Source organism: Chiroxiphia lanceolata, chromosome 1, assembly GCF_009829145.1.
Source record: "Chiroxiphia lanceolata isolate bChiLan1 chromosome 1, bChiLan1.pri, whole genome shotgun sequence".
Classification (NCBI taxonomy): domain Eukaryota; kingdom Metazoa; phylum Chordata; class Aves; order Passeriformes; family Pipridae; genus Chiroxiphia; species Chiroxiphia lanceolata.
Genome location: NC_045637.1, coordinates 19,465,187 through 19,491,693, shown reverse-complemented (window position 1 = coordinate 19,491,693; position 26,507 = coordinate 19,465,187). Strand labels below are relative to the sequence as shown.

At 35.9% G+C, this 26,507-nt stretch overlaps 1 protein-coding gene across 8 annotated transcripts in view; it reads left to right on the top strand.

Moving 5' to 3' along the window:
* Nucleotides 1-26,507, top strand: part of OXR1 (oxidation resistance 1) — a 226,428-nt gene that overhangs the window by 180,557 nt on the left and 19,364 nt on the right. For 7 of the 8 annotated variants that reach the window (XM_032705013.1, XM_032705052.1, XM_032705025.1 and 4 more), the window contains 4 exons: nucleotides 701-885; nucleotides 3,954-4,738; nucleotides 8,483-8,651; nucleotides 11,421-11,583. In XM_032705013.1, coding sequence (XP_032560904.1) covers nucleotides 701-885; nucleotides 3,954-4,738; nucleotides 8,483-8,651; nucleotides 11,421-11,583 — 1,302 coding nt within the window. Of the gene's footprint in view, nucleotides 1-700; nucleotides 886-3,953; nucleotides 4,739-8,482; nucleotides 8,652-11,420; nucleotides 11,584-20,117; nucleotides 20,191-26,507 lie in introns of those variants that run through there. The other variant, XM_032705068.1, reaches the window with a different exon arrangement.

Sequence of the window (26,507 nt, the reverse complement as noted above, 5' to 3'; positions counted from 1 at the left end):
ATGCTCCAGTTTGTAATATGAATAGCAACATTAAAATTTTTCATACTCGAAGTTTAAAATCTACTTCATGTACTGCAACAGTATTATTGTGATTAAATCCATCCAAAGTTGCATCTTTAAAAGTCTTTAGTGCTTTTTATTCTATTTCTGTTCTGTAAACATATTTGTCCAATCAGTTAACAGGTCCATTAAGTTAGAATGACTTGTATTGGCTACTGTGTTATTTTTGTGTAAAGAAAATGAAGATAAATGGCAGTTTTTGAAGGTCTCTCTTTTTGTGTTCTCTGATTAAATAGCAGAAAGTGAAAAGAGTTAAGAGTCAAGTTTTAGATGATGCTGGAAATTGCTTGCAGACCTACCAGTTAAGCCCTGTGGTTATCTGAGAAGGATGTCTCCTTACCCTCAGAGGAGCTTTTTAGTGTATTCATTAGGGTGCAAGGGTTTCTTATTTTACTAAAACCAGTTATTGATTAGTTGCGAGGAACAAAACTTTTCTCTGGGGAAAATAGGAGGCATTAATTTGCTTCCTCAGAAAAAGTTGCATTTCTACATGACTACAAAACATAAGAAACTGTATCAGGTTACCTAAATTTAAAGATGCTTAAAAAAAAAAGAACATACCTTTTTCCTACCAAAAAGATGGAGAAGAAGCTGAAATATGAAGGAGAAAAATTACCTCTTCTTTTCCCTCTCGTTTTAGGGTACGGTCAATGGTGTGCTGCTAGTGACGCCAAATAACATAATGTTTGATCCTCATAAAATGGATCCTCTGGTCCAAGAGAACGGCTGTGAAGAATATGGCATCATGTGTCCAATGGAAGAAGTGATGTCAGCTGCTCTGTATAAGGAAATTGTGGACAGCAAAATTAAGGATTCGTTAAGCATGTAAGATAGAAAAGTATTTGTAAAACTTTAAGTAAATTTTAACTGTAGCCGTATGTTGGCCATACAAAAGCAGCAAATGAGTGTTTTCCTTGTTTTCTTTGTTAAGAAAGAACATCAAAGGTTGATTTGGAAAGACCCTATAGAAAAGTGCAACATAAAAAGTCTTATGTGTGAATCTTCATTGTTTACCATTTTTCACTTGCTTCCCAAATGCTTGTTCCTCTGACAAATGGTTATAGACTCATTTGCTAAGATTTGTGTGTGTTTTCATGGGACTAGGAATATATTTATTCCCTTTTGGGCTAGAGGAGGGGCCACATATTCACCTTTAGCTGTAGCCTTGTTTTATGTAAACAACAAATTTGCATCAGTGAGCTAAACTGGTGTTTAGCCTGGCAGGCATTTAAAACTGACTTTAAACAGCATTATTAAAAATCTTTGTTCAGTTCTGTCTGTTGCCTAATTTTTATACTGTTCTCAGAAGTAGGATAAATTCTGTCTTTAAAAACCAAAAAAGATTTAAAAAAATAATCAGGTAAAGGCCCCCTTTTACCTATTTCAACTCATAAAGCACAAACATTTGCACACTACCATGACTATCTACCTTTAACAAAGGTAGAATTGTCTAGGTGTAAGAGTGTAAATCTGTTTACCTGATATGTAAGTCTTAAATGCACCTATTTTAATTAAGGTGTAAAGATAGAACTCTGAAAAATGTCATTTTACAGTTCTTATAGGTAATATGCTAAGCACATCTTTCTTGATAATCTTATTAGTTCTGGACATCCAGATATTTGAGTTGCCTCCTACCATTTTTAAGTTCAGTTTTGGCATAGACCTGGTAGTGAACTGGTGTCTTGGCTACCTGAAGTCATCTGTCTGTTGAAAGAGCAACTGAAGTACATATTGCTGTAGAAGTACTTTGGAGCTTTTGATACAGAATGGGGATGTCTTCAACATGATTGCTTTTCTGGAAGTTTATTTTCCAGAATGAGTTTTTAAAAGTTGCTCACAATTCCTACTTCAATTGGTGTACAGTGGAAGGAATAAGATAATGAAAACTAGATGACTCCTTTTAACCTACCTGAGTAGGTTAAAATACTGCAGTTGCAAAACAACTTTGTTTCTAGAATGTTTAGCTTGTTAATGACTTAGTAATTACTTACAAATCTAGCTTCCATGACCTGTTGATTTTTGTGCTCCTGTAGCACATATTTTCTGTTTTGTTTATAATATGAATGCATATGGAATGAAAACATGTCTGCTAATAAAAGGTCCCACTGTGCGTTCAGAGCCCTGTATGTCCAATTAGATGTATCTTTCATGTCAACTTTATAAACGATTAGATAAAATACTTCTAACATTTTCTTCAGTCCCAACACCTTTTTACTGTAGCCTCATAAAAAATTTGAGGCATATTTGTAAATCTGAGGGAAAATAAAAATCAAATTTCTCAAGTCTGTAAAAACAGAAGTCCCGACAGCTACAGCTAGATCTGACAAGACCTGTATCTGGAGTTATTTTAGACTTAAATCATATTTTCTCACTGTTTTTTTCCTAAATATTCCACTGTTACAATTAACCCTCTTTTCTCCCAATTTTGCCAACTGTCAAACCTGCTTAAATTTGGGAAAACCGTCTTAGTATTCAGATTATTGATATGAAAAATGATTGTGAACCCCATGGATTCTTTGGTTCTTAAAACTGCAATTTTGTGTTGTGTGGTTTCTATATGTAAGCCACAATCTGTGCTGAAACTGGACAAAAAAATATCTGACCACATACAGATGTCTTGGGGATTTCATGAACCTTAGGTGCTCTTATACAAGCACAACCTATTACCAGCATAATCCTGAAAAATCTAGGAAATGGCCCAGTCTAATAGGTAATAAATTCTAAAGTCTAACCTACATGCTTTGTAAGCAGAATTACTCCAGCAGCAGCAGCAGCATAGTATCAGTTCCACCTTAACACTTAGATAAGAGGGTGCATAAGCATCTCAAAAACATCCTGAATTTCGGCACTGTCTCACTAATATGACCTAACTGAATAAAGTTTTGTAGAACAGTAGAGTGAATATATTATCCTTCAGGATACAAGATTAGGATACAAGCTTCTTAAAAGTGTTTAATAATAGGTAATGTAAGAGGTGATGGGCTTGTGATAGCAAGGAAATTGAGAACTCATGTTCTTGACTAGAAGAATTTATGAAGGTTGTGTACTGCTCATGTTTTTTTTGACAACAGAGGAAAAGCTTGAGTTCTGTAGATGTAGTTGAGCATGTTCACAGTACCTTTCTAGTCCTCCTCTTCTAAAACTCATAGAATTTCTCGTTAGCTCATCTTGAAAGGCAGGTTTGAGTAAGACTATTTGCTATGGGGAAAATAAGTTTTTATGCTTGCTTTTTACTTATGTTATTTATCACATCTTTGATTGTACAAGTAGTTGGGGATTTATTTTGCCAAACAATGGTATCTTCAAAGTTAGGTACTTGCTGAAGCCCTGTTTTAGCAGAAATGCCATGGGCACAATAGTAACATCTATGTTGATGGTTCCTGTTGTTCTGCATTGACTGACTCAGATAGCTAAGGTTAGACCAGATAACTTTTGCCATTCACTTCTTACCTGTGAGCTAGGTGACAACTTCTTCATAGAGTGGGAGAGTTCTGTACAACTGTACTGGCCTCTTTGGTAGACAACACTTAAAAGATTGTGGATGGCTTTTACCTTTAGAGGTTATGGTTGTGTGTAGCTCTTTGTTGTTTTTACTTTGGCATTTATTTTATTTTTACACTTTAAGTGCCTCAAACGATCTAGTTGGTTTCACAGGAGAGCTTGTCCTTGTGAAGGTAGTGTCATGGACTTGGAAAGTCCTAGTGATGTCATGTTGGCAAAAGGTCTGCTATGTTTACTGTTACAGTGTTATATTTTATCCTTGTATGTTACTAATGCTCTGGATTAAGTTGTTTTTTGGAGTTTGTTTTTTAAGAGCTTAAACTAAACTTAATAAAGAAATGAGCTTGATATAAAAGGTAACTGTTATAGCAACATTCTTATTTGCCCAACAGAGATGTAGAACAGCTGTCAGTAAGAGAACATTGCCATTCCAAGAAATCTGCAAAGAGCAATACAGATGAAATGGATTCCAGGATGCGGGATACAGGCAATGACAGTGCTAGTACTGCCCCAAGGAGCACAGAGGAGTCTCTTTCAGAAGATGTGTTCACAGAATCAGAGCTCTCTCCAATACGTGAAGAACTTGTTTCCTCAGATGAGCTTCGACAAGATAAATCTTCTGGAGCATCATCTGAATCTGTCCAAACAATAAACCAGACTAGTGCTGAATGTTTAACAGTCATTTCAGACTCAAACGAAGCTACCAGTGACTTAAAGCCCAGTGCCGAAATGGCTGTAAGTGTTAAACAATTTGGTACCCATTTAAGTTCAGAAAGTGCTAAAATGTCTATAAAGGGGGAACGAGAACCTCCTGCAAATACTACAGATGTCCCCCAGCAATCATTGCAAAGATCACACAGTAGTGAGAAGCATGGCAAAGAGGCAGAAGTTGACAAGGATCAAGGTTCCTCACTAGGAAAAGAACCAGATAATGAGAAGGAAGAGGAATGTCCACCTTGTGAAGATACCACAGACTGTCAAAAGAAAGAGACAGCTAACAAAGGAAAAGTAGTGGGAGAGCAAACTCAACACTCGGAGACAGAAGTTGAAGAACTCCGCAAACTCTGGAAGACCCACACTATGCAACAAACAAAACAACAAAGAGAAAACATGCAACAGGATTCACAAAAAGAAATTAGTCAGAAAACTGTATCTGCAGGAGATGGGCCGTTAGAAGGTGAGTCAATGAGTATTTATGGATACAGTGTTAGCCTTTGGATTGACAAAGTATCACCCTACAGTTCAATAGAATTTTTGCACTTTGTTTTCATTCTGTGTGACACATCTCCCCATGTATCAATTATGTTTCTCATTAGCTTGAAGATACGCCAAAGCTAAAGGACCTAAAGTAGTGGAGAAAATATTGCTCAGGAAACTGAAAACACAGATAATTTTGTTACTGTAACTTTTCCTCATTGAAATTGTATTTCTGGTCATACTAAATCACAGTATCTTTCTAGGGGAGATTTAAACAAGCCTATAAATTAGGTCTATGATACCTTGGTCACAGTTAAAAATGTTCTTTAGCAATCAGCTAGCTCTCACTTAAATTTCGATCACAGTGTACATGTGTGTGAATGAATTTTGGGAAATGAATTGGTTATTTATGGCATGTCTGCCTTGTGATTAAGATTTATGGTGTGAGCAACAAACACCAGAGTCTTAACACTGGGTTTGATACTTTAAGAATGTTATTTCACTTGCATCTTGTTGTACTTTCATGATGACTAGAACAAGGTTAAGCATCCAAAAAACATTTCTCAAGACAAATAAGAGCTAGATGATAAGAAACTAATGGTATGGATACAGGGAACAGCAAGGTTTTATTTCTTGAGTACCTTTTTTCTTCTGCAAAGATCAGGGCCTGGAGTTATTAGTTGGAAGATATCCTGAAGGTCTGTTGAAGTTTTTCATATTGAAAAATGCTGTGCCTTTAAGCAACTTAAATATGCTTCTGTATGTATTTGATTTTGCTTTTTAAAAAATTCATAGGTCACTTTCTGATGCCTTGCTATCTTACTAATGGAGATAAATAAACTAGTTGTTTTAATTGTGCAATATTTTGGAGGGTAGAAAAAAATCTGTTTGTGTGTGGTAGGCATTAAAGATATGTGAAGTGCATTTGAAAGTCAATTTTTTCATGTTAATAATTAAAAGTGAAAATTATATTTAATAGAAAGGTACACTCTTTGGTTGATAGAAATTTGTCTTACACTTCAGAATCTGGTATAATAGTTTTTGTTGGTTTTGTCTTCATTTTGGTTTTTTTCTTCTTCTGTGAAGGAAGTAACTGAATTTTGAAGCAGATTAATTGTTCCATCATTCTGTAATAAGTTTGACTTTTATGCCTTAAATATTAAAAGTAGTCTTCTGGCAAATATGTCAACTGGCAGTAGTTGCTGATTGTGACTTATAAAAAATGCAGGTACTAAGTGTTCTTTGCTGCAATTGCTGCTTTTCTTACAACTGAATATTATTTGTAATTTGGTTGCATTAAATGCTTTAGTGTCGGTTTTCTAAAATATTTTATCGTGATAACTGCAGGTTTTTCATGTTTTATGTGATCTGTACAGTCACGGAGTATATACACAGATAACCAAATAGTGTCTGCATACAGTCTCACAGAAGAGTGCTAGAAACCTTCTGCACATGGTGTTACAGCCACGCTCAAGTTTGAGGGGGTAAAATAGAAAGAAAAAAATTAAAAAAACAAAGGTTCCTTTTTGGAGATTTGTACCAATTACTTCAGTTCAACTTCAGTAGGAATTATTACATGTTTGTTATTCTTGCATTCTGTATTAGCAGAATGCAAATAAACCAGTAAATTAAGAATTAATATTTTGCAAGCTAGATAAATTTGGTGAAGCTTCTACAGGTACAGTTAAATAGAACCGAGGCAAAAGCATAGATCTGCTGTTTAACTCTTGAAAACCATCGGACTAAATATGAGAGATCTATTAACAGTAGGACACTAAAAATACTAGGTCATTTAAAATTTGAAATACCATAAACACAGTCAGAATAAAACTCTGAAGTAGTCATACTCCGAGTTTTGGATCATGAAGTTACCTAGACAGTCTTTTAATTTCTTTTATACAACAAGGACTTCATTGATATTTTTTTTTTCCTTCTGTGGGATTTTTGAGCATTTAGGGTTTTGGGAACTACTATTTTTTGATCTTTGCAGAGGTCAAATGTTTGAGTTTAGAATTAATGATCTATTTCTTCTGAATATTGAACAGATGACACAATGCAAGTAGATAATTGTGAGTAGACTAGAATAACTAAAAAAGTCTTCCTTGTATCGATTTTTAATTCTTTTATTTCCCAGGACTCTGTTATACTCTCCTATTTTTATGGACACTTATGTTAACCTCTGGACTGAAATAAAGCTAGATGTAGTTGGTACTTTGGAGAAACTGTAGTGGTCTGTAGTTTTCTGTGTGTATAAACAAGCTGAAATACCATTAATGACATATTTGTTTGCTGCTTAGTCAGCTAAGTATTTGCAGAGATTGAAAGGAAAAACAAGAAGCATGAGACACAATAACCATTGCTGAAATCTTTTCTCATTAAGTCTATATCAAATATACAAGAATATATTGGAGAACGCACCAAAAAAAAGAGCATCTTAAATAGCTCTTTTGAGACTTAGGGGTAGGGCTAAATTGTTTGGTTTTATTCTGTCTGCTAGCTGGAACTATATAATCCCACTTCTCTGAGCTCAGGGAAGTTCTAAACTACTGCATTTGAAGGACCGAAATACCAGATATCAGGTAATTTTAGGAGTACTTACCTAATAGTGCCACAAAGTTCATGTGCCAGAGCTATGAAACTATCTTTTTTGTTTCTTTTTAGTGACTTTTGTTTAATCTGACAATTTACCTTTGAGCATACATATTTATAAAATACTTGCAAATAATGCATGTTATGACTAATTTACGATACTGTATAAAGCAGGTATAATTCTAAAATGTTGACTGAAAATTAGGAGGTGCACATTTAAATAGTTGCTGGGAAAAAGGTGATGTTTTCTGTGCTTAGTGGATTTTTCATCTGCGTAAAAACTGAAGGAGAATTTCTACTGTAAAGAAAAAATGAGTGTCCTAGGAAACTGGAACACAATCTGTATGTACATTTAATACCAGAGCTAGGATAAGTCCTTTGTTGTCATAACTGATGATCAGAACTCTTAAGTTTACTCTTTCCTTCCTTCCTTTATAAAAATCTCTTTTGGCTGGAGGATTTGGGCAATTGATCTAGTAAAGAAACAGTTTTAAGAAGTCTTCTTCCTTTACCTTGTGCTGACTTTACAATCCAGATCTTGAGGGTAATCATATAATTGTATTAGTTTAATTAAATATACTGCTGGAGGGAAAAATCTGTACTGTAACATCCAGTATGCTTCATCCTGAGATGGTGTTCATGCCATTGAGGTGTTTGATATAGCTAATAAAGTAAAATTAATCCTGTATTAGTAGTGTTAGAACTTTTCCTGTTGCAAATGAAAAGTAATGAACAGGTTTGACATGTGTGAATCAAGGCAAAGTACATATGTAGAGTCGTATCTTTTGCATCTGTGTGATATATCTGTTTAATAGTGGGAGGGTTGTCTGATTCAGTGATGAGTGGAATGCTTTGCGAGTGCCTTCTGAATACTTTCAGTCATGGATGAAATACTATCATAGTGGGATCTCCAGAAATGAATGTAACAATTATTGAATGTGTTGTACTCTGAAGTATTATTCTGCTGATGCAATTGACATAACAGAGAAGTGATTATTACTACTTACATTACTCTGTCTCCCATTACTTGTTTATATGTGTCCTATGTACCTGTACTGCCTAATACAAAATTGGTTAGTGATTTTGTTAAGCTTTTTTGTACACTGTGGATAGCTTACTTTTTGTTTATTAACAGGGTCTTCAGTTACAAAAGAGAAAAGACGACATCGATCTCACAAGTTTCTGCTTCTCAGGGTTGGAAAACCCATGAGAAAAACATTTGTTTCTCAAGCAAGTGCATCAATGCAACAGTATGCACAGAGGGACAAAAAACATGAGTACTGGTTTGCTGTTCCTCAAGAAAGGTAAGGAGGTAAACTGTAAAAATCAACACTTCACAATAGGTCTTTGAGCTTCATTTTTCTGCACCGTTCAGAATTTTTCAGTGACTGTGTCTATAAAGCATCACAAAAAAGGGTCAGCATCTGAGGATATTGTTGATTTGGTTTGTATTTGCCCCTGGAATACCTCATTACCTTACTGAAATTTTACTGATTTACTTGAGTTACTTGTAGATTCTGCCAGTAGTTTCTCATGGTATTATTTAGGCTTTTGTTTGTAGCAAGTAATTCCTGAAAGAAAGATTCAAGTAAGTGAATCTATGTATGGTGGAGGAAGTGAATTCTGCAACAAAGTTTTTATTGTCATTACCTGTGCTTCCCGTTATTTAGAAACTTCCTAAAAATTCTCTCTACTTCTTAGAGCTCTGAGTTCAGAAGAGCTAGCTGGGGCCCTTTTGTCTTATCTTCATATATGGAACATGAAACCTTTCCAGGAAGCGAATTAAATATCTAAATTTTTTGCACTCAAAGATATGACATGTCTATGTTCACTTGTACAGTCTTGTATTCTGAAATGATCTTTATTAGGAAACTGGCTTATTTTCAACTTGAATGTGATTTTTGGGGGTATTACATCCTTGACAAAGAGTGGGGGGAAAAGAAAGAAACAAAAAGCTATCAGCTATCATCTTGTATAAATACCTACTCACAATGATGAAGTCACTTTTCCGTCTTTTCTTTTGAGCTGAATGGCATAGAATGTCCAGTTGAGGCACTGCAGTTGAGGACAGATATGGATCAATTGGAAAGAGCCAGAGGAAAACAGCAAGACTAATTAATGCCTAGAAAGTGTAACATATAAAGAAAATTAGAAGTAAGTGGGGTTCTTTAATCTAAAGGAGAAAAGGTTGATTACAAACATAATCATTTCATACTTAAGTTGGTTGCAGCAAGAAAGGCAGTAGTCTTTTTTTCGTGTCCACTGTGAATAGAAATGTGTAGTGGACTGAAGTTACATCAAAGTATTCGAGTTATCCAACAGGTAGAATTGAGTCTACGATAGTACATCACTAGTCCACTTTTAAACATCACTTCTGCTTCCTCTTAAGGAGGAGATGATGCATTTTCTAATGTAGCAGAGCAAGTACTTATCTTCAGCATAAGGCAGAGTTTATCACCTGTTTTGGAAGATGGTTCTTAGTTTGCAGTCTATATCTGATCTTGGAAATTACTCCGCCTATAAAGGGTCTCTCTCTCTAATTGCATGGAGAGTACAGTATCAGTTCTTTATTCATTTAATGTGTCCTGTGTTTTTGGTACACAAAAAGTGACATGTCCTCATATTGGGTTGTTTTTCTTAATTTGGTGTTAACCTTGATGAATGCTACTGTGCGCAGGTAAAAACATTTAGTGTCAATCCAGTTGTCTTCTTCACCTAGTGGTAGGAGAGAAAAGTTGGTATCTGACAACCTGCATTATTTCAGTGTTCTTAATGTCAAATGAGCTAGTCTGGGAAGAAGCGTTTAAGAGTTCCTTAAGCATCAACCTTTGTGGGCCTTTATTTTTAGCTGCTGTAATTATACACAATTCCAAGTTCTTGAGAAGTGCTATGACATCTTAAAATTGATACCTCATTCAGTGCATGAGGAGTCTGCATCTTCTTGTTTTGACTTCTGTAAAAGAATTTATCTAACTTCATGCATCTGAAATATTTTACACTCATTGCCAGAGAAATTTTTTTTCCTTTCATCAGTGTTGTCCAGGAACCTTAATTTTAACAAGGGTAACTGATTAACTGAGCCTGGTTAGAGACTCTTACTACACACCTGTGTGCAGCATCCCTTTAGGTAGAGGCACATGAAAAACAAAACTGCAGTTTTTTGCAGAGATACTGCTCTGTATCTCTTGGTATTGATTTAATAAGGGGAGGAGGGGAAGAATGTTCAAATATTGTTCTTTATGCTAATCCAGTAGGCAGATTGACTGTAGTCAATATCTCTGAAGAGAGACATAAGGAATAGTCTTGTAACCAGAGCCATAAAGCTCTAACTCTGAGTCTCTTTTTCACGATGAAGAGATACTAGTGGATTTGTTGCAGGTCCTTTTTCTTAGTGTTCTGTCTGTGCACCTACAGGAAATATTTAAACAGTACAAACTGACATCTAGTAGGATAGCAAATAACTTTATTCTGTAAATTTTCCAAACTGGAAAATCATGCCATTTGTGGCAGGTAACTTAAAAGGAGGTAACTTTGAATCGTGGTACTTAATGCAGTCAGAGTAGTCTGCATGCTTTCAGTCTTATTCCCCCATGTCTGTAGTAATTCTCATAATCTGTATAATTTTGGTTGTATGTCTTGGGAACGGTCATCTCTTCTTCAGGAGTAGGGAAAACAGACAGATAGACATCTTTAAATTCCAGTTTTGTTTGTTCTTATGTAAGTCTTTTTAAATAAAATAAAGAATTCTTGGTGTTTTATTTTGGAAGTTATTTCAGTTGTAAGCAGAGGTTTTCAGTGGGACAGAAGTGGTTGAAACCTGTATTTGAACATGAAATCACAGTTAATACATTACCAAACTGCTTCCCATTTTTCCTCCAGTGTCAGTTTCATATAATTAAAAAGAAAAAAAAAAAAGAACTAACTAGTTCTTTTCAAATATATCTCTAATACCTAGTGAAACATGAAATAGTAAGTATTTTCATTTTAACCTTAAATACTTCATGTTATTAGACAGGATCCAGAAGATCACAGAACTTATCTTTCTTCTCTGTATCATTATTTGACTTCTCTAGGACAGATCACTTGTATGTCTTCTTTATCCAGTGGAGTCCAGAGATATATGCAGAAGATACTGGGGAGTCTCTTCGGGAACCTGGATTTATAGTAGTGAAAAAGAAGGAAGAACCTGAAACTAGTGAAGAATCTACTACTGAAGATGCTGCTAAAGAGTGGGAGGTAAGGAAGAACAGTGTCAAATATTATTTTAATATATTCCAATGAAAGTATTAAAAAAGATAGTGTTAAATACTTTCCAAGAAGAAAAACAAAAGCAGTGTGCTGTATTAGTCTGATTACTATGATCATGACTGTTTAATTTATGCCATCCTAATGCTTTGCTCTAACATCAAGTCAGGGCAACATTTCACAATTGCAAGTCATTTTTGTGTGAAGCAAATTGTAACTTAAAACGCCAAGTGAAAGGAATGTGAGTACAGCAAAGAAGTTGAAATTTTGATGAAGCAGACATAATATTCAGTCTAGTAAACTGACAGTTTTCTGATACTTATTATTGTATCTAGAATGTTCAGTATTTATTGGTAAGACGGAAAAAAAAGGGATGGAGCAGCATAAAAGGAAAGGAACATCTATTAATGACTTGTTTCAATAATTCACTAATTAATTTTTTACTTATAACTTCTTTGTGCATTAAGACAATGTTGAATGAACTTTAAAAATACATTGTAACTGGAACTGTCTCAACTTTTTTTATAACAAACACATTTCTCTTATGTGAATCTGTGTCCACTGTGCTTCTATGGACACATCTTTACATGTTTACATGGTTTTGTTTTGTAGTGTACATACAGTTAAAGCACTTGTAGTCTTGTACCTTCAAGTCTTGGTCAAAAGTTTGATGATTCTTGTCATATATATATATTGTGGAAGTATCCCATCAGCACTGTTTGAGTCTCAGGACAGCAATTACCATCTCTGACTGTAGACTGATCTTCTGTTTTTTCTTTTCCCTACCCCCACCCTGCAATGGAGCACAGTGAAATTAAGGAAGTCTACACTTATATTTTATGTAGAGGGTAGAAGAAATTTTAAAGAACTGCAATAGTCTTAGCTACAGGTAGTAGTTTTCTTCTTAGCTCCAAAATGTAGAATCATAGAACTCTGACTTGCAACTTACTTACGTGAAGTGTTAGACTGTGGCTACAAAACACTCTCTGCAGCTCAGTGATTTTGCAGGAACCATTTTTGCTTTCAGACACTGAAATTAGTATCATAAGAATATGTCTTCTGAACCTACATATTTTCAGCATATGTTTTGCTTGAGTACTTTTACCAACAGTTATTTTGGTGTTGGCTCCTGCTCAAAACCTTTATAAGTGTTTGATGTTTTGAAACTTGACCTTTTGGAACATGGGGATGAGTGAAAAGTGATCAGTATTATGGTTTAAAGCACAGTATGTCTTTTTTAATGAGCTCTTCAGTAACTTAGCACCTTAATATAATTACAGAATAATTTTCACAGAAAATAGTGAAAATTTGTATTCATGATTAAATGTTTTAAGTTTTTAGAAGCTATTTCTGAAGATATTTGAGACAATCCACTTTCTGCAAATACTAAAAATCTGTAAGTTATTTACCATAGGATGAAGCCATGGCTTAAACCTTTATTTAGGTCTTCTCTGGAAACAGTTGTAGAAGACATATTTCAAAAATATTGTGATTTCTGTGTTATGTGACATTATGTCAAGGTTGGTTTCTTAATATTATCAAATAATTTCTGGATTTAGAAGTTAGTGTGATTAATGAAATTGTTAACTTGATACAAAAGATGTTATGCAAATACAAGAAATAGGGTAATGTGGTCTCTGTGCATTTTGACTTGAGTAATGTGACTTCCTCTGACTGATTTCTAGCACAAATCGGAAAGTAAAAACTAACTTTTTAATTGGAAATGTTTGACAGTACGAGATGGTTCAACTTGTCATCACATAAGACTGCATTTAGTGGCTTTTAATATATGCTAGAAAGTATCAGTAAATACAGGACACTGTAGCTGTTGTCATACTCATTACTCCCATTGAATTTCAGTCATTATTTTCAATCAATATACTTCCTTCCTTTAACCCAACAAGCTTTTCCTCTGTCAGTTTTTACTCCAGTGCAATCTAAGCAGGTGAACAGTATAACTGAGGCCTTTTTGTAGGTATTGGGCTTGAAAACAACCTGCCTTCTTCAGATCACATGGATGGGAGAATTGGGGTGGAAGGGAAATGGAAAGCAATATCCTGATGTGCAAATACATTGCAAAGTACTGTTGATCTACCAAAAGACTAAGGTAGTGGAGTATCTTTCTTTTCCAGAAAGTGTTCTGCCTGTAATCACTGTACAATGTCTTAAAATCAGAGAAACAGGAATGAGGGCTAATGGGTTGTTGTAGCCAGGTGGGTGTCAGTCTCTTCTCGCAGGCAACCAGCAGCAGGACAAGAGGAAGACACGGTCTTAAACTCTGCCAGGAGAGGTTTAGGTTGAATATTAGGAAAAAGTTTTTACAGAGAGAGTAATCAGACATTGGAATGGGCTATCCAGGAAGGTGATGGATTCACTGCCCCTGGAGGTTAAGATGAGACTGGATGTGGCACTTAGTGCCATGGTCTAGTGTTGGATCAAGAGTTGGACGTGATGATCTCAGAGGTCTTTTCCAACCCAGTCAATTCTGTGATTCTGTGATTGTCTTGAACTTACGTAAATGGGTTTACACCAAAGAAGAGGGTGTTATGAGTTGTATGGGATTGTTGGGTTTTTTTATGTGGGTGTGTTTTGGTGTTGGTTTTGTGGTTCTCTTTTACCATCTGTACTGAGCTATAGACAGAGAGGTATATTTATCGTGGTGTTCTTTTTTTACTTGATGTGACTTGAGTTCAAGTGCTAATGGCTTTCTGTATCTGTTAGCACAAATAACGAATAGTAGTTTGTGTTAATAAAACAAATGCTTTCTCCAAAGCTATTCCATACTTGCATCTAAACATGCAAGTACATGCATGTTTATTGACAGCAAACCGACTCCTTATGTTGTGCAGTGCCTCAGAAACAACTGTTATCAGTACTTTATGGTCTAATCTTGTTTCCTTTTTTAATTCAAGTTGTGTATATAGTAGGTTCCTATTTAAACCTGAAATCTGTTAAGGAAACAGATGAATTGCTCTGCACTAGAATAATTCTTATTTAAAGAGTTGAGTCTTCCTTTCCCCTTCCCCCAACTTCTCCCTGTCATTTGATCTCATTTATTGCCATTATTCAAAACTGAGTGATACTTCAGGTCCATGTAAATCTAAATACTCATTCACAAGGTGTTTGAAAACAGGAAACTTGTTGTCTTAGGATCCACAAACTTACAGTAGTCTTAAAGTAATTGGAAGTGCATCTGTTTTGTTTTCATTATCTTGTTCATTTTTCAGAAAATACAAGAAATTAGTTTGATTTAAAGCTGTCTAGAAGTTAATTTCTGAAATAAAGTATGAGTTGATAGATATTGCAAATAATTTTTCCCAGACACAGTGAGTCATGTTCTGGACTTGCATTTCATAATAATTACCTTTTGGTTTTGCATATTAAATGTCTGTAGGAAACATAGACATAATACTTCTGGAAAGCAATATTCTATAATAACTCACTTGTCAAACTGAATTTCAGTTAGAACATTAGATGTGGTTTTAAAATGCTTACTAGATCAGACCATTAGTTGCAAGTGAAGTTCTACCTTCCTGGAATGGCATTTGACTCAGACACTCAACCTTTCACCACTAACAAAACTGTAACTTCTGGAGTGTCTCAATTCTATTTCTGTGTGTTTGTAGAAATGTGAAGGTCACAAACAGTGATTGTCTCATGGTCAGATAAGCACCTATGTCCAGTATTCCAATCTTGAAACCTTTTTCAAATATTCTTTATTGGATCTGGACTGTAGCCTATAACATTTCTATATTAAAATAGACATTGAAGTTTTAGAATGCACTGCTGTATTAAGTTTTCTATATTCTTCATCATATTTCTTCTATAAATTTGCTTCTATTCCCTACTGTATACTTCAGTGCTGGGATGCTAGTGCAACAGCTACTTGTCGTGTCTTACATTCTAAGATGTGTTATGAACATAATACTGTATAACAAGCTGGATAATACTGGATCAGCAGAGATGAGAAAACCTACAAGTTGGAATGAAACAATGCACAGAATGTATTTAAAGATGCACCATGCTAATAGTCCTCAAAATAAGAATATTTTTCCAATATGTTTCTTGAAATGTTGTCTCTTTATGATACTGTATTGGATACATAAGCTAGATGGTTATTTGGTTTTTACATTGTGTATTGTCAGTTTAGAAAGTGGATGTGTCGCTATGCAGATGTTGCTGTGCATTAGCACAGCATGTTTAGTAGGCTTTGCTCTTGTACTGGAAGATGAACGTCTTGAATTCCAGCAGTCGTGCAATACTAGAAATGTTTCTGTTAATTCGTTGTGATTGAAGAGAGAGACTGGTGTCTATTTACATAATCTAATGCCCTTTGCAGAGATTGGTAACTTTCATTCTTGGTTTTGCAATTACCTTGAGCAATATTGTCTCAACTTCATGCATGGGATATTTCTTGCTTTGCTCTGTTTTGTCTCTACATAGTCTATTTGGAATCTATATATGACTTGCAAGTAAAAATTGAAGGTTTTGATTACTTGTAGCTGTCCTGTAGTTGGAATCATGAATGTGGAATTGTAATTGATGGATATTTCATCTATCTAATAGAGAGATTTGGGACAGTCTCTCTGCTAAGAGTTAAAGCAGAATCATTCAACTAAAAAGCTTGTGCTTTTGAGATTCTTAATGGCTGTCAGCATACCTCTGAAAATAGTGAGGAAAACTGTGATGGAAAAATGCTGCCTTTTTTTTTTCCCTAAGCTGTTGACAGGAAGCAAAGGATGACTTTTCTCAAATTAGACTTCCTTTCTTATGGAAACTTTATCAGCCAACTACAGCTGTGCTAGTGCATGTTGTATTGATACCCCTGGAGATAGTTTTTGTAATGTTTAGTGGGTTTTGTACCTGTAAAGAGGAAAGCAATCAGACCTCAGTTAACTGTAATCCCATGTTAGCTCCACCTGCAACAACTTTTACAAAGACCCAGTTGTTCTAGACAACAGAGTAGTAGTTTTTCATAGGAACCTGTACCTTATTATTTTTTTAAATTCAACTGCATTCTAAACTCATTATTGCTTAACTTGGCACTTGTTTCTCAGTCATCTGAAAGGCTTTTTGTACCAAATAGAACTTGTCTGGTTTATCTTTGGTTAAGAATCAGACCTTAGTTCAGGTGACTTTTGTGTGCTTTAGCATCAAAATATGAAACTACCTTTCTTTTGTGTAGTATGATTCCTTCCAGAGATGATGATTTAGGTGGTCTGAGCATGTAAGTTAGGTGTCTTCCTAATTTTTAAGTTTTTGGCAACTTATGTTCTAAAATTATAATAAAAGGAGTAAGCATACAGGATGTTTCTTATTGGAGCTGTAAAATGCTACTCTAAATTTAAAAATATTTTAAGACTATAACAAAGTTTATAACTCCAGAGTTTTCTGCCATATTACACTAATGTGTATTAAATGATGCTGTTTTAAACACTGCTTGTGACAGCTTTCAGTTTTTTCTGTTGTCCTCTTTGGTGCTTGGAGCTTTTATTATAATCCTGCCTATAAAATGCCTACTAGATATAATTAAATAGCAATGTCATCTTTTTTAAAAATGCATTCTAACAAGTAGATAGGCTACAGAAAGCTAAACTAATGTAATTGCTTATCGTTTGTTTGTTCCTAGGAAAACCAATACAATGACATAAAAACAAGCTTTCTTTTTTGTCAGTCTCAAATGCAAGTGACTTATGAATTGAAGTTGGAGGGAGTTACTATACTTACTGTCCTGTTTCAGGGTTATGAGATCTTGTCAGCTGATAACTTGAAGTCTGGTGTGGCAAAAGGTGTAAACTAGGTAACAGATTTGGAGTGGAAATAAGACGTTTCATTAGTTGTATCTTTATTTGTTGGCACTCTCCTTTTTCTCTGCCTCTACTTTAGTATTTTTTAAGACAGATTAGTTTATTAGAAGAAACAATACTGTGAAGTGCAGTTACTGAAAGGACTATGCACATTGATTGTGTAGCGATCTTTAGCTTGGTTACAAACTAACAATGACAATAACAAGATTATCAATTGGTGTAATTAGATACATTTTCTGTTGCTCTGTTGTCTAGGTAGCAAATAGGTGGATGCTCTCAAGTGTTTGCTGCTGGTTCTGCACATATGTCAGGTCTGAGCTCGTACTCCTCCCTAGAATCTTGTAATCAAGCACTCTTACGGCAAGGCCTACATTCATTGCACCAAGATATGAGGTTCTGATTCAAATTAACAGATCAATAGTATAATCCACAAATGTGCAAAAGAATAAAAGGGCAGTTTATTCATCTTTAAGGGATGATACTGGGGTCAAATTGCTCATGTAGGCTTTTTGTCTGACTAATAGAAACACATCTTTACACTTACTTGGAAAGAAGTGTTACAGGGCTTTAAAGGAGGTCAGTCACGAGAGAACTTTAGCCACTTTTACAATTGCACTGTTTCTCGGTGCTGCTCAAGATCTCCTGCCCTGCTTCCTACCCCCCTGCCGCAGATGCTCGCAGCAGCAGCAGCAGCTGGAAGACTGAACATCAAAACAGACTGCAAAGGGATCTGATAAAAGTTACTAGTGCACTCATTCCCATTAAACTTTGCAGCTGTAAATAAGTGAAAAAGTGAGTTGTCAGATCTAACAAAGACGTTATTGCTCCTTTCTTTTGAGCAAGTCGTCAAAATCCTTTTAAGAAGCTCTGGGAAAAGCCAGTTTTATTTAGAGAGAAGCTAAAAACTTCTAAGCAAATTGCTTGAATTGTTTAAGTGTTCTAGAATAAAACAGTTGTCAGTGGGTCAGGTTCTTTTCTTCCTCTCTCAGTCTCGGAGAAACAGTTATGTTGAGAAGTGTTAGAGAGGATTTTGTTTTTTTTTCTTAAGGGGGGAAAAAGGTAACTGCTAAAATAGGCTGTGGGGGAGTTAGTTGTATGGTTAGCTTTTGCTTTCTGGCTTAGAGGTCTCATGTTCAGAGAAAGTTTGAAATAATTTTTCTGCATACTTTCTATTCCTCTAAGATTTCCCAGACTTGGTAGGGGGAGGGGGTTGTGTCTGTAGCTTATATTTAATTTTTAATCTTGATGGTAATTCTCCTTCTAAACAGTTTTAAAGTTGTCCAGGTTTTGTTCTTTTTTTTTAACTCAGTATTAGTTAACTTATTTGGAAAAAAAAAATTAAAAAAAAATACACAAACCAAATAAACCCAAATACATAAATGGACATATGGTTTATTGTTGGAATCTTACCCCATTTGACTGTGTATCTAGTGTATTATTATATATTTGAATTTCTTAAGCCCCAGCTTCAGTGTCCTAGTGATAAAAATGTTTTAAATTGCCACCTTAATAGTTCTCGTAAGTTAGGACGAATTTACTTTTAGAGCTGCCAGCTCCTGAGTAAGGTTTTACTGAAAAGAAAAATAATTTATCCACGTGAATGTAGATACTAGTGCAAGGTGAGTTCTTCCAGAACATGGGCTGCAGTAAAATACATGTTTTGGTTCTGGTTTTCTCTGCTTGGACATCTTGGCTCTTAGATCATACTGCAACAGCACAAGTGAGCAATTATTTAATGTTGTTGTGATGCTGCCTGATGCTGCCCTGGCCTATTTAATACTTTTACACAGAATTTGGAGCATAGATGGTGTGGAGTTTTTTGGATTGTTTTTGTTGGTGGTGGTTTGTTTGTTTTGTTTGGGGAGGGGTTGGGCTGTGGGGTTTTTGTTCTTTTTTGTTTTGGGGTGGGGGGTAGAGAGCCTCCAAGTGCTACTACAAGGAAATTCTCAAAGGGTTGCTAGGCATTTTACTATTGCACATGCTAGTTTAAATAAACATCCTTCTTTAAGGGAAAAAAAATGAAATCATGATTCCAGAAATACTTTATTGCTAGGACTAGCATTTAACCCGTACAGCAAGTTTATCTTATAGGCAGAAGGATTCATTTTATTCTTGTAGCTTACAAAATGAAAATGCTGCAAGGATAACAATTTCTGAATGCTTCAAAACCTGTTTTTCAAATAGTATTTTAAATCTTCACTCACCACTTTTCTAAGTGATTCTGGACTCAAAAAATGACTGACAGGGTTTATATACAGTTGTCAACATAAGGAAGACAAATTATTAATAAAATATTGAATGCAAATTTGTTGCCATTAGAACTTGTTTATGAAGAGTTATGCTGTAGGAGAATATTGCAGGCAGATCTTGGGGATTATTTTTTTGTTCTTCAGTATTGTATAAGAACAATTAAGTTGCTCTGTATCTTTAAATATTTTAGCCTTTTTAACAAACTAGTGCTCTGCAACCACACTTGAACACAGGAAACCTTTCTTCTTCGGTGCCGTCATCACTTGCGATACATCCCCCTACTGTACAGTCGCTCATTTGTTCCCTGCCTTGTCAGTCAAACGTGAGCGTCTGGCAGACCATCCTGTCAGCGTGTCGTGGGACTCTGCCTGTGCCTGGAACTGACAGCAGGTACAGAGAATGCTTGCAAACAGCCTTGAATGATATTTTTCTTTTTAATTTCTTTTTTTAGTCTCAGTTTATTTTTAGAAGGGAAATGTCTCGTCTCTGGTATGGGAAGAAGGGAAGGAAGCACCAGCCAGTTAATCATAAATGCGCTCTGGTAATTTTCAGTGTAGTGTGTTCATTTCTGTTATTGCAGTCTTTAAATGTTGTGGTGCAGAGACAGTTTCTGGAAGTCTAAATTTTGGATGGGTAAGCAGGATGACGGGTCACACTTTCGTTACCTTTGGCATATAAGCTAATTGCCTGTATTCCTTTGGCATTAGATGAGAGAAACTACTTTGAGCATTAAGGGGTGCAGCAGTTTTAAGGTAGTTTTTTTTTTTTCGTTTGGAGTATTGCATTTTTTCACAAAAAATGTGATTTATATCTAAATACTGAGAAGAGGAGTTTACATTTGCATTTAATGAGAGCAGGATAAATTTCCTGAGTTACCATTACCTTCTCAGAAGTCTTTCAACCGTATGAAGGTCTGATACTACTTCTAAATCCAGGAAGATGAGTATGCTGTAGTCCCACTCTCACATTTATAATGGAGGGGAGAACCAATACCACTTTTTGAAGTTTAGATTATATTTGCACTAGATTCTGAAAGTAACTATGGGAGTTTTTAGTGTTGTTTTTCCCTAACAGACCTTTTGCAGTAGTATTTAATTTGTAGTAGTATGTAAAGGAAATAGTTTTCAGTGGAACTTAGAAAACAGTAACATCTTGGGGATAAGGAGGAAATGATCTTGACAATATACTTGTTTGTGCTTTTACCCACTGGTAAATCTGGATGATAGCTTTCATTTAGACACTGTCTGTGACAGGATTTTTACTGCCTTTTTTAAGAGTTACAGATCTCGTGGGTTTTGATACATACTTCTTTCAAGGTGCTGTTGACTTCGGCTTTTATTTTTCATATTGCATTTATTTACAGTTTTTTATTCATTCTTTTATCTAGTATTTTTATCTTTATTTGTAGCCAGATCACTTGAAAAATATGAAATTGCCTTGTTACAGTGAAAGGTTCTGTAAATGTGTGTTCCTAACTAACAAACATTTTTGAAGTAATAGGCACTTAACTTTCCTCTGTAGTAGTGGAGTGTAAAATGGAGATATAACACCTAAATGAACTGAAATGTTATTTTAGCATACCCTTTACCAGTGTAAAAAGTATATGAAGAATGTGTGTTTTAACATATAGATATATACATAAGTAAATAGCTATATCTTGCCCAGATAATTAAAAAAGTAGTATTATCCCTTATTATAATTGTTTCCCTTAGATTGTTTCCCTTAAGTTTAACCAGAGTCTAACTATGCTTCTAAAAGTAATACTTATCAGCTCTTAAGGAGAGGTTGAACTAAAGAAGACCATGTGGATCATCTTTGCTCTGAGAGAGGGACAGAACAGGCTATTTTAACATGTAAAAGAAATCAAATCAGAAAAAGAGGCTAAAGAAGTATCTACAGATGGGAATATTTTTAAAATGTTGCTATGTCTACCAGATACACTCTCTTCTTGAAGTTGGGTTTTTTCTTCAATTAATGATCATAAAGCTAATGTGCAACTGTAACCTTTTTGCAGAAAAGAGGGAAGCAGTACTGGTATAATTTCTTCTGTGTTATCTGATGATGCAGGACAGTCGGAAGCATATTGAAGAGACTGTCTGTATATGAAGTGTACAGATTTCTGACTAAATTTCTCATTAGTGATTGTTCTGAAATTTGGATGAAAACTCACATGACATAACAATTGCTGGAGTGATGTAATAAAACAAGGCAACTAAGTTGCCTTGGATTATTTACCTGAAAGGGCTTTTCCTTATGTTGGAGTTAATTTGACCTAAGTGTTGTAGGGGTTTGATACTTTCCCAGGATAAGAGATCAAGGTTTTGGTGACTAACCTGTGCATTATGCTCCTCCTTTAAAACGCCAGTAATGTTAGCTTCCCACGTTTTATTAAATGTTTGATATTTGTTTCTCTTTATTGTACTGCAATACAAGAGATGCCAGTAGGTTTCTAGAAAGTCAAAAATGCAGGCGGTGATTCTTCCTATCAAAGCATTTCAGACAAAAGGCGTCAGACAATGCAAGAGAACAAAAAGTGGATTGCCTTCTTTGGGAATGCTTGTCCCTGCTTTGCAGAGGTTGGATAGGCAGTATAGCCAAAGGGGACAAAACCAATGAAAACTGATCTTTGGCTTTTATATTCTGAAGATATTAATATGCAAAGGGAATTAAAACAGTGTTGGTTTTAACAGTTTGAATTATTGAAGACTTGCACAACTTCTGAGGTTCTGATTTATTGGTTAACTGTAGTTGGCAAGCTAATGCCTGTAGGTCTTTGGATGTTATGGAGGTATAATAATAGGATTTACATGTAAAAGATAAAAATTTAGTACTTCTTTCCTGTGGATATGGGAAGTGTGAGGTTGCATCAATCCAATAATAACACTGCAGGAATATTTTGAAAGTCAACTTGCCATACTAAGTTCTGTTTTAGAGTAATGAGTGAACTAATGATCTGAGGTTTTTTAGTAATAAAAAAAGCAGAGTGCAATCCAGTACATTCTTACACAGATCACTAAGCCTAGAACCTTTTCTTGATGACAGATATTTGCCATACCCATTGTCCTAAGTAGTTTAGGGGTTTATGCATCATACACTCAACTAGATGTTCCAATGTGGACCTGTTGGACTGAGTCCAGAGGAGAGCCAAAGTTGATCTAAGGACTGGAGTACCTCTTCTGTGAAGTCAGGGTGAGAGAGTTGTGGCTGTTTAACCTGGAGAAGAGAAGGCTCTGGGGAGACATTGTAGCACCTCCCAGCACCTAAAGGAGCTACAAGAAAGCTGAAGGGCATGTAGTGATTAGGATAAGGGGGAATGACCTTAAGCTGCAGGAGGATAGGTCTAGATTATATACTATGAAGAAATTCTTCACTGTGAGGGTGGTGAGACACTGGAAAAGGTTATCCAGAGAAGTTGTGAAATCCCCATCCCTGGAGGTGTTCGAGGCCAGGTTGGATGGGACTCTGAGTAACCTGATCTAGTGAAGGGTTTCCTGCCCATGCCAGGGGAACTGGAGCTAGATGGCTCTAAGGTCCTTTCCAAACCTAACCATTCTATGATTCTAGATCTTCCATTGGCTTATTAGGTGTTATACTGCTTACATTTTTAATAATTGGGAAATATTCACTGCAAATGCAGTCAAATTAGAGGAGCAGGTGAACATTCAAAAAGGTTAGTTATAAATGAGTAGTAGAAGCTTATATTTGTATGTTTTTAATGATCTGTGGAATCTGAAGTTGATCCTTAGTTGATCTGTGTTCTGATTAAAGTAAGAGAAACATTTTCATACTGGGTTATGATTCAGTTACTTCTAAGCATAACTTGTAACGCTTTCTTGTCAAACCTGAGAGAACCTTTGCAGAGCAGAGTATCAGAACTGAGATGTGACCTTGTTCAATCTGCCTTGTCCTGGAGTGGCAGCTTGAGGTCAGGCACCAGGTGCTGTGGTTTCAGCAATGAAACTCTGGGTTCTCTGCTTGCTAGTGCTGAAACTTCCTTAAATGGTTTTGCAAGGGAACTGGGTTTTATTGGTCATGTTGCTACAGATCTTTTTTCTTTGAACAAAATGAGTACAGTTTCCTAGCCTGCCTCATTAGAAAGTAGTTTTCTTAAAGCTAGTTCTTAGTTCTTTACACCAACATCCTAAACTGCTTGATGTTTTCCATGTTAAACTTAGTTCTCTTGGTGACATTATCATCTTTCAAATGAGTGTTTTCTCATATCTTGAAAAAATAGCTTATTAACTTTTTCAGACTCGGTGTAAGACTTTGTGTGCTGCAGGCTTTGATTGCTGTCTTCTCAGGTTCATTTATTCTGATTATTGCAGATATTTTATCTTCGATATATGCTAATTACAGTTTGGTGCAGTTACTGTGGGCTTAGAGCACTTTGAGGCAGATACTTAACAGTTCATCCTGCAAAGCCTGGAGACGACAGTGGTCACAGGGAGAGTGCTACTGTCACGTGACATACTCAGCATTTCTGTCCCTGCTCTGGAAAACAGCCTGGTGTGCAGAGCAGTTCCGGGAGGGACAGCTTTAAAGATACTGAAGGAGAGAAAGAACCGCACTGCCAACCAAACCAGGGGACTGCTGTCGTTTTCTGGTCCTTCTCTGCTTAAAGTGGCTAGTTGTCCCTTCCCTTCTGTTAGGATCCAATTATTAAAAGGTGCCTCTGCCAAATGAAGGTACAAACGAGACCATATGCCAAAGTCAATAGTATGGATTTTACTGAACATTAAATATAAGGTAGAGAGAAATAGGGAGGGGGTGGAAGTGAGGGAGAGAAAGAATGAGAGAGATACAGATTAGGTAAAAAGATAAAGATATCACCACCACATGGATTCTGATGGCGTCCTGCTGGTCCTTCTTCTGGTCTACTTGGGGGTGAGGGTCCCCCAAGTCATGCTTATGGGATACCACTTTTATACAGTCCAAGTCCTGGATATTCAAGGGGCATCAGAGATGTTCCCATGACATGGGATGGCATGGGTGTAAGCAGTTGTTTTCTTTCCTACAGTTTGCATAGTAGAATTTTGTCCAGTGTGTGGATTTCAAACCTTTACCTTCATTTAGGTCTGGAATTAGTGCTTTCCTTTCTCACAGTTTTCCATGGTGGGAATCTTTGTTCTGGTAGGTTACCTAGATCTGCCTTGCTGGGCCTGGTTCCTATTTTTGCCATCTGCTTTTATCTCAAGTTTCTATCGTGGTGGCTTTTCTTATGGGAGTTTCTTTTTGACAGTGTTTTGAGACAATTTACTGCGTTCTTTAAGTCCTAACACTTTCCCTGTTACCAGTAGTGTGACAGGGAGCTGAAAACCACACAAGACAGTAAATGGAGAGCTTTGTAGCCACACTGATTAAAAATTAATCAAATTAAATTAGTTGTAGGTTGTTGTTTGGTTGGTTTTTTTCAAATTATACCTGTAACTGTTTATCTGGTGTGGTAAACCCCATGTATTAATGCATCATTGTGATGTAATCAATATGTCTCAAATCATATTTGTGATGGAGGGGTCTGCTTCTTTGTTATTGTTTTCTCTCAAGCAGTGTGTAACTGATTTTGGGAGGAAACTAAATTTGTCTGAAAAATAAAGTCAGTGTTTTCTCTTAAAATATTCACAGCAGCATTTGGTTCACAAATGTACCTTTCATTTTTATCAGAAGGTATTTACAGACTTCAGAAAATGTTTGATCCTTTCTTCCTCCTGCCTGTTCATTGATAAATTGGAGATGGACTGATACTTTGAGGTAACTTTGTAAGTGGCCTGATAAAATTACATTGGCTTTTTTTTTTTTTAATTAAGTGTCCCGGAATTTTAAGAGTGAAACTTTTTCTAAATCTCAAGAATTAACGTTCATGAAGCTTACAGTTCACTTGATTTTACACTGATGTATGAAGATCCAAAGTAAAATTGCTCAGCTTTCAATCTTTCTTAATACTTATTTTTTATTTCATATTCAGAGTTGCACTCTTACGTGTAAGAGAGCCACTTGTACCGTTAAGCTTTACCCATTCTTATCTTTCAGAAGCACTGTTCAGCTCTGATAAGACCCTCCCTTTCTCGATGGAGACAATTTCAGCTATTTGTTAGCTGCGAAAGTTTAGCTGTGTTTGCTTTGAGGGCAGCAATTGAACCTCCCTGTTAGCAAACAGACATAGGGGGAGGTGTGTCTCTTGTGGCTTTGTTAAACTGAGGAATCCCTCACTGGTGTAAAAAGTTTTCATTTTCACATCTGCCTGTGGCAGAATGATATGGCCAGTGGCTGAAAGGGCTGATAAACGTCAAACAATTTTAACTGCATTTTCATGTGTTGTTGAAGGACAGAAAAGTTCCATATTCAGAATTTTGGTTTCTGTTTTGTTCACTGCATATGCCAGCGTAGGTTGTAAGAGTTCAGTACTCTACATATTTTCAGAAAAACAAAGTTTAGAAACATGAGTTTCTCCAAAAGGAGAATCCTTAATTCATTAAATAATAAAACTATTGTGTGTTCTGCTAGGTGATTAACTCACATATACATGGTGTGGGGAGTCCAACTGAAAGAGTCATAGGACTCACCCAGGTTTTCTCATCAATGCTGCTATTGTGAATAGAGCAGGTAGTATTAGATGTCTAAGGATATATTCCATGTCTTTACAAACTTGGGAGTTGTCCTGTGTAGACAGTTTCAAGTGCCTCAGCAAAACCCTTTTTGCCCTAAGCACACTAATATCCTAGCTGTACACATTATTTGTTTTGGTCTCTTCCAGCCAGTGCCCAGATTAACCACAAGAGGTTTAGCTGGTTTTCTCTCCTCCTGCATTCTTTTTGAAGAGAAAATAACTAGAGGGAGAACAAAGGGTGGGTACTTCAGGAA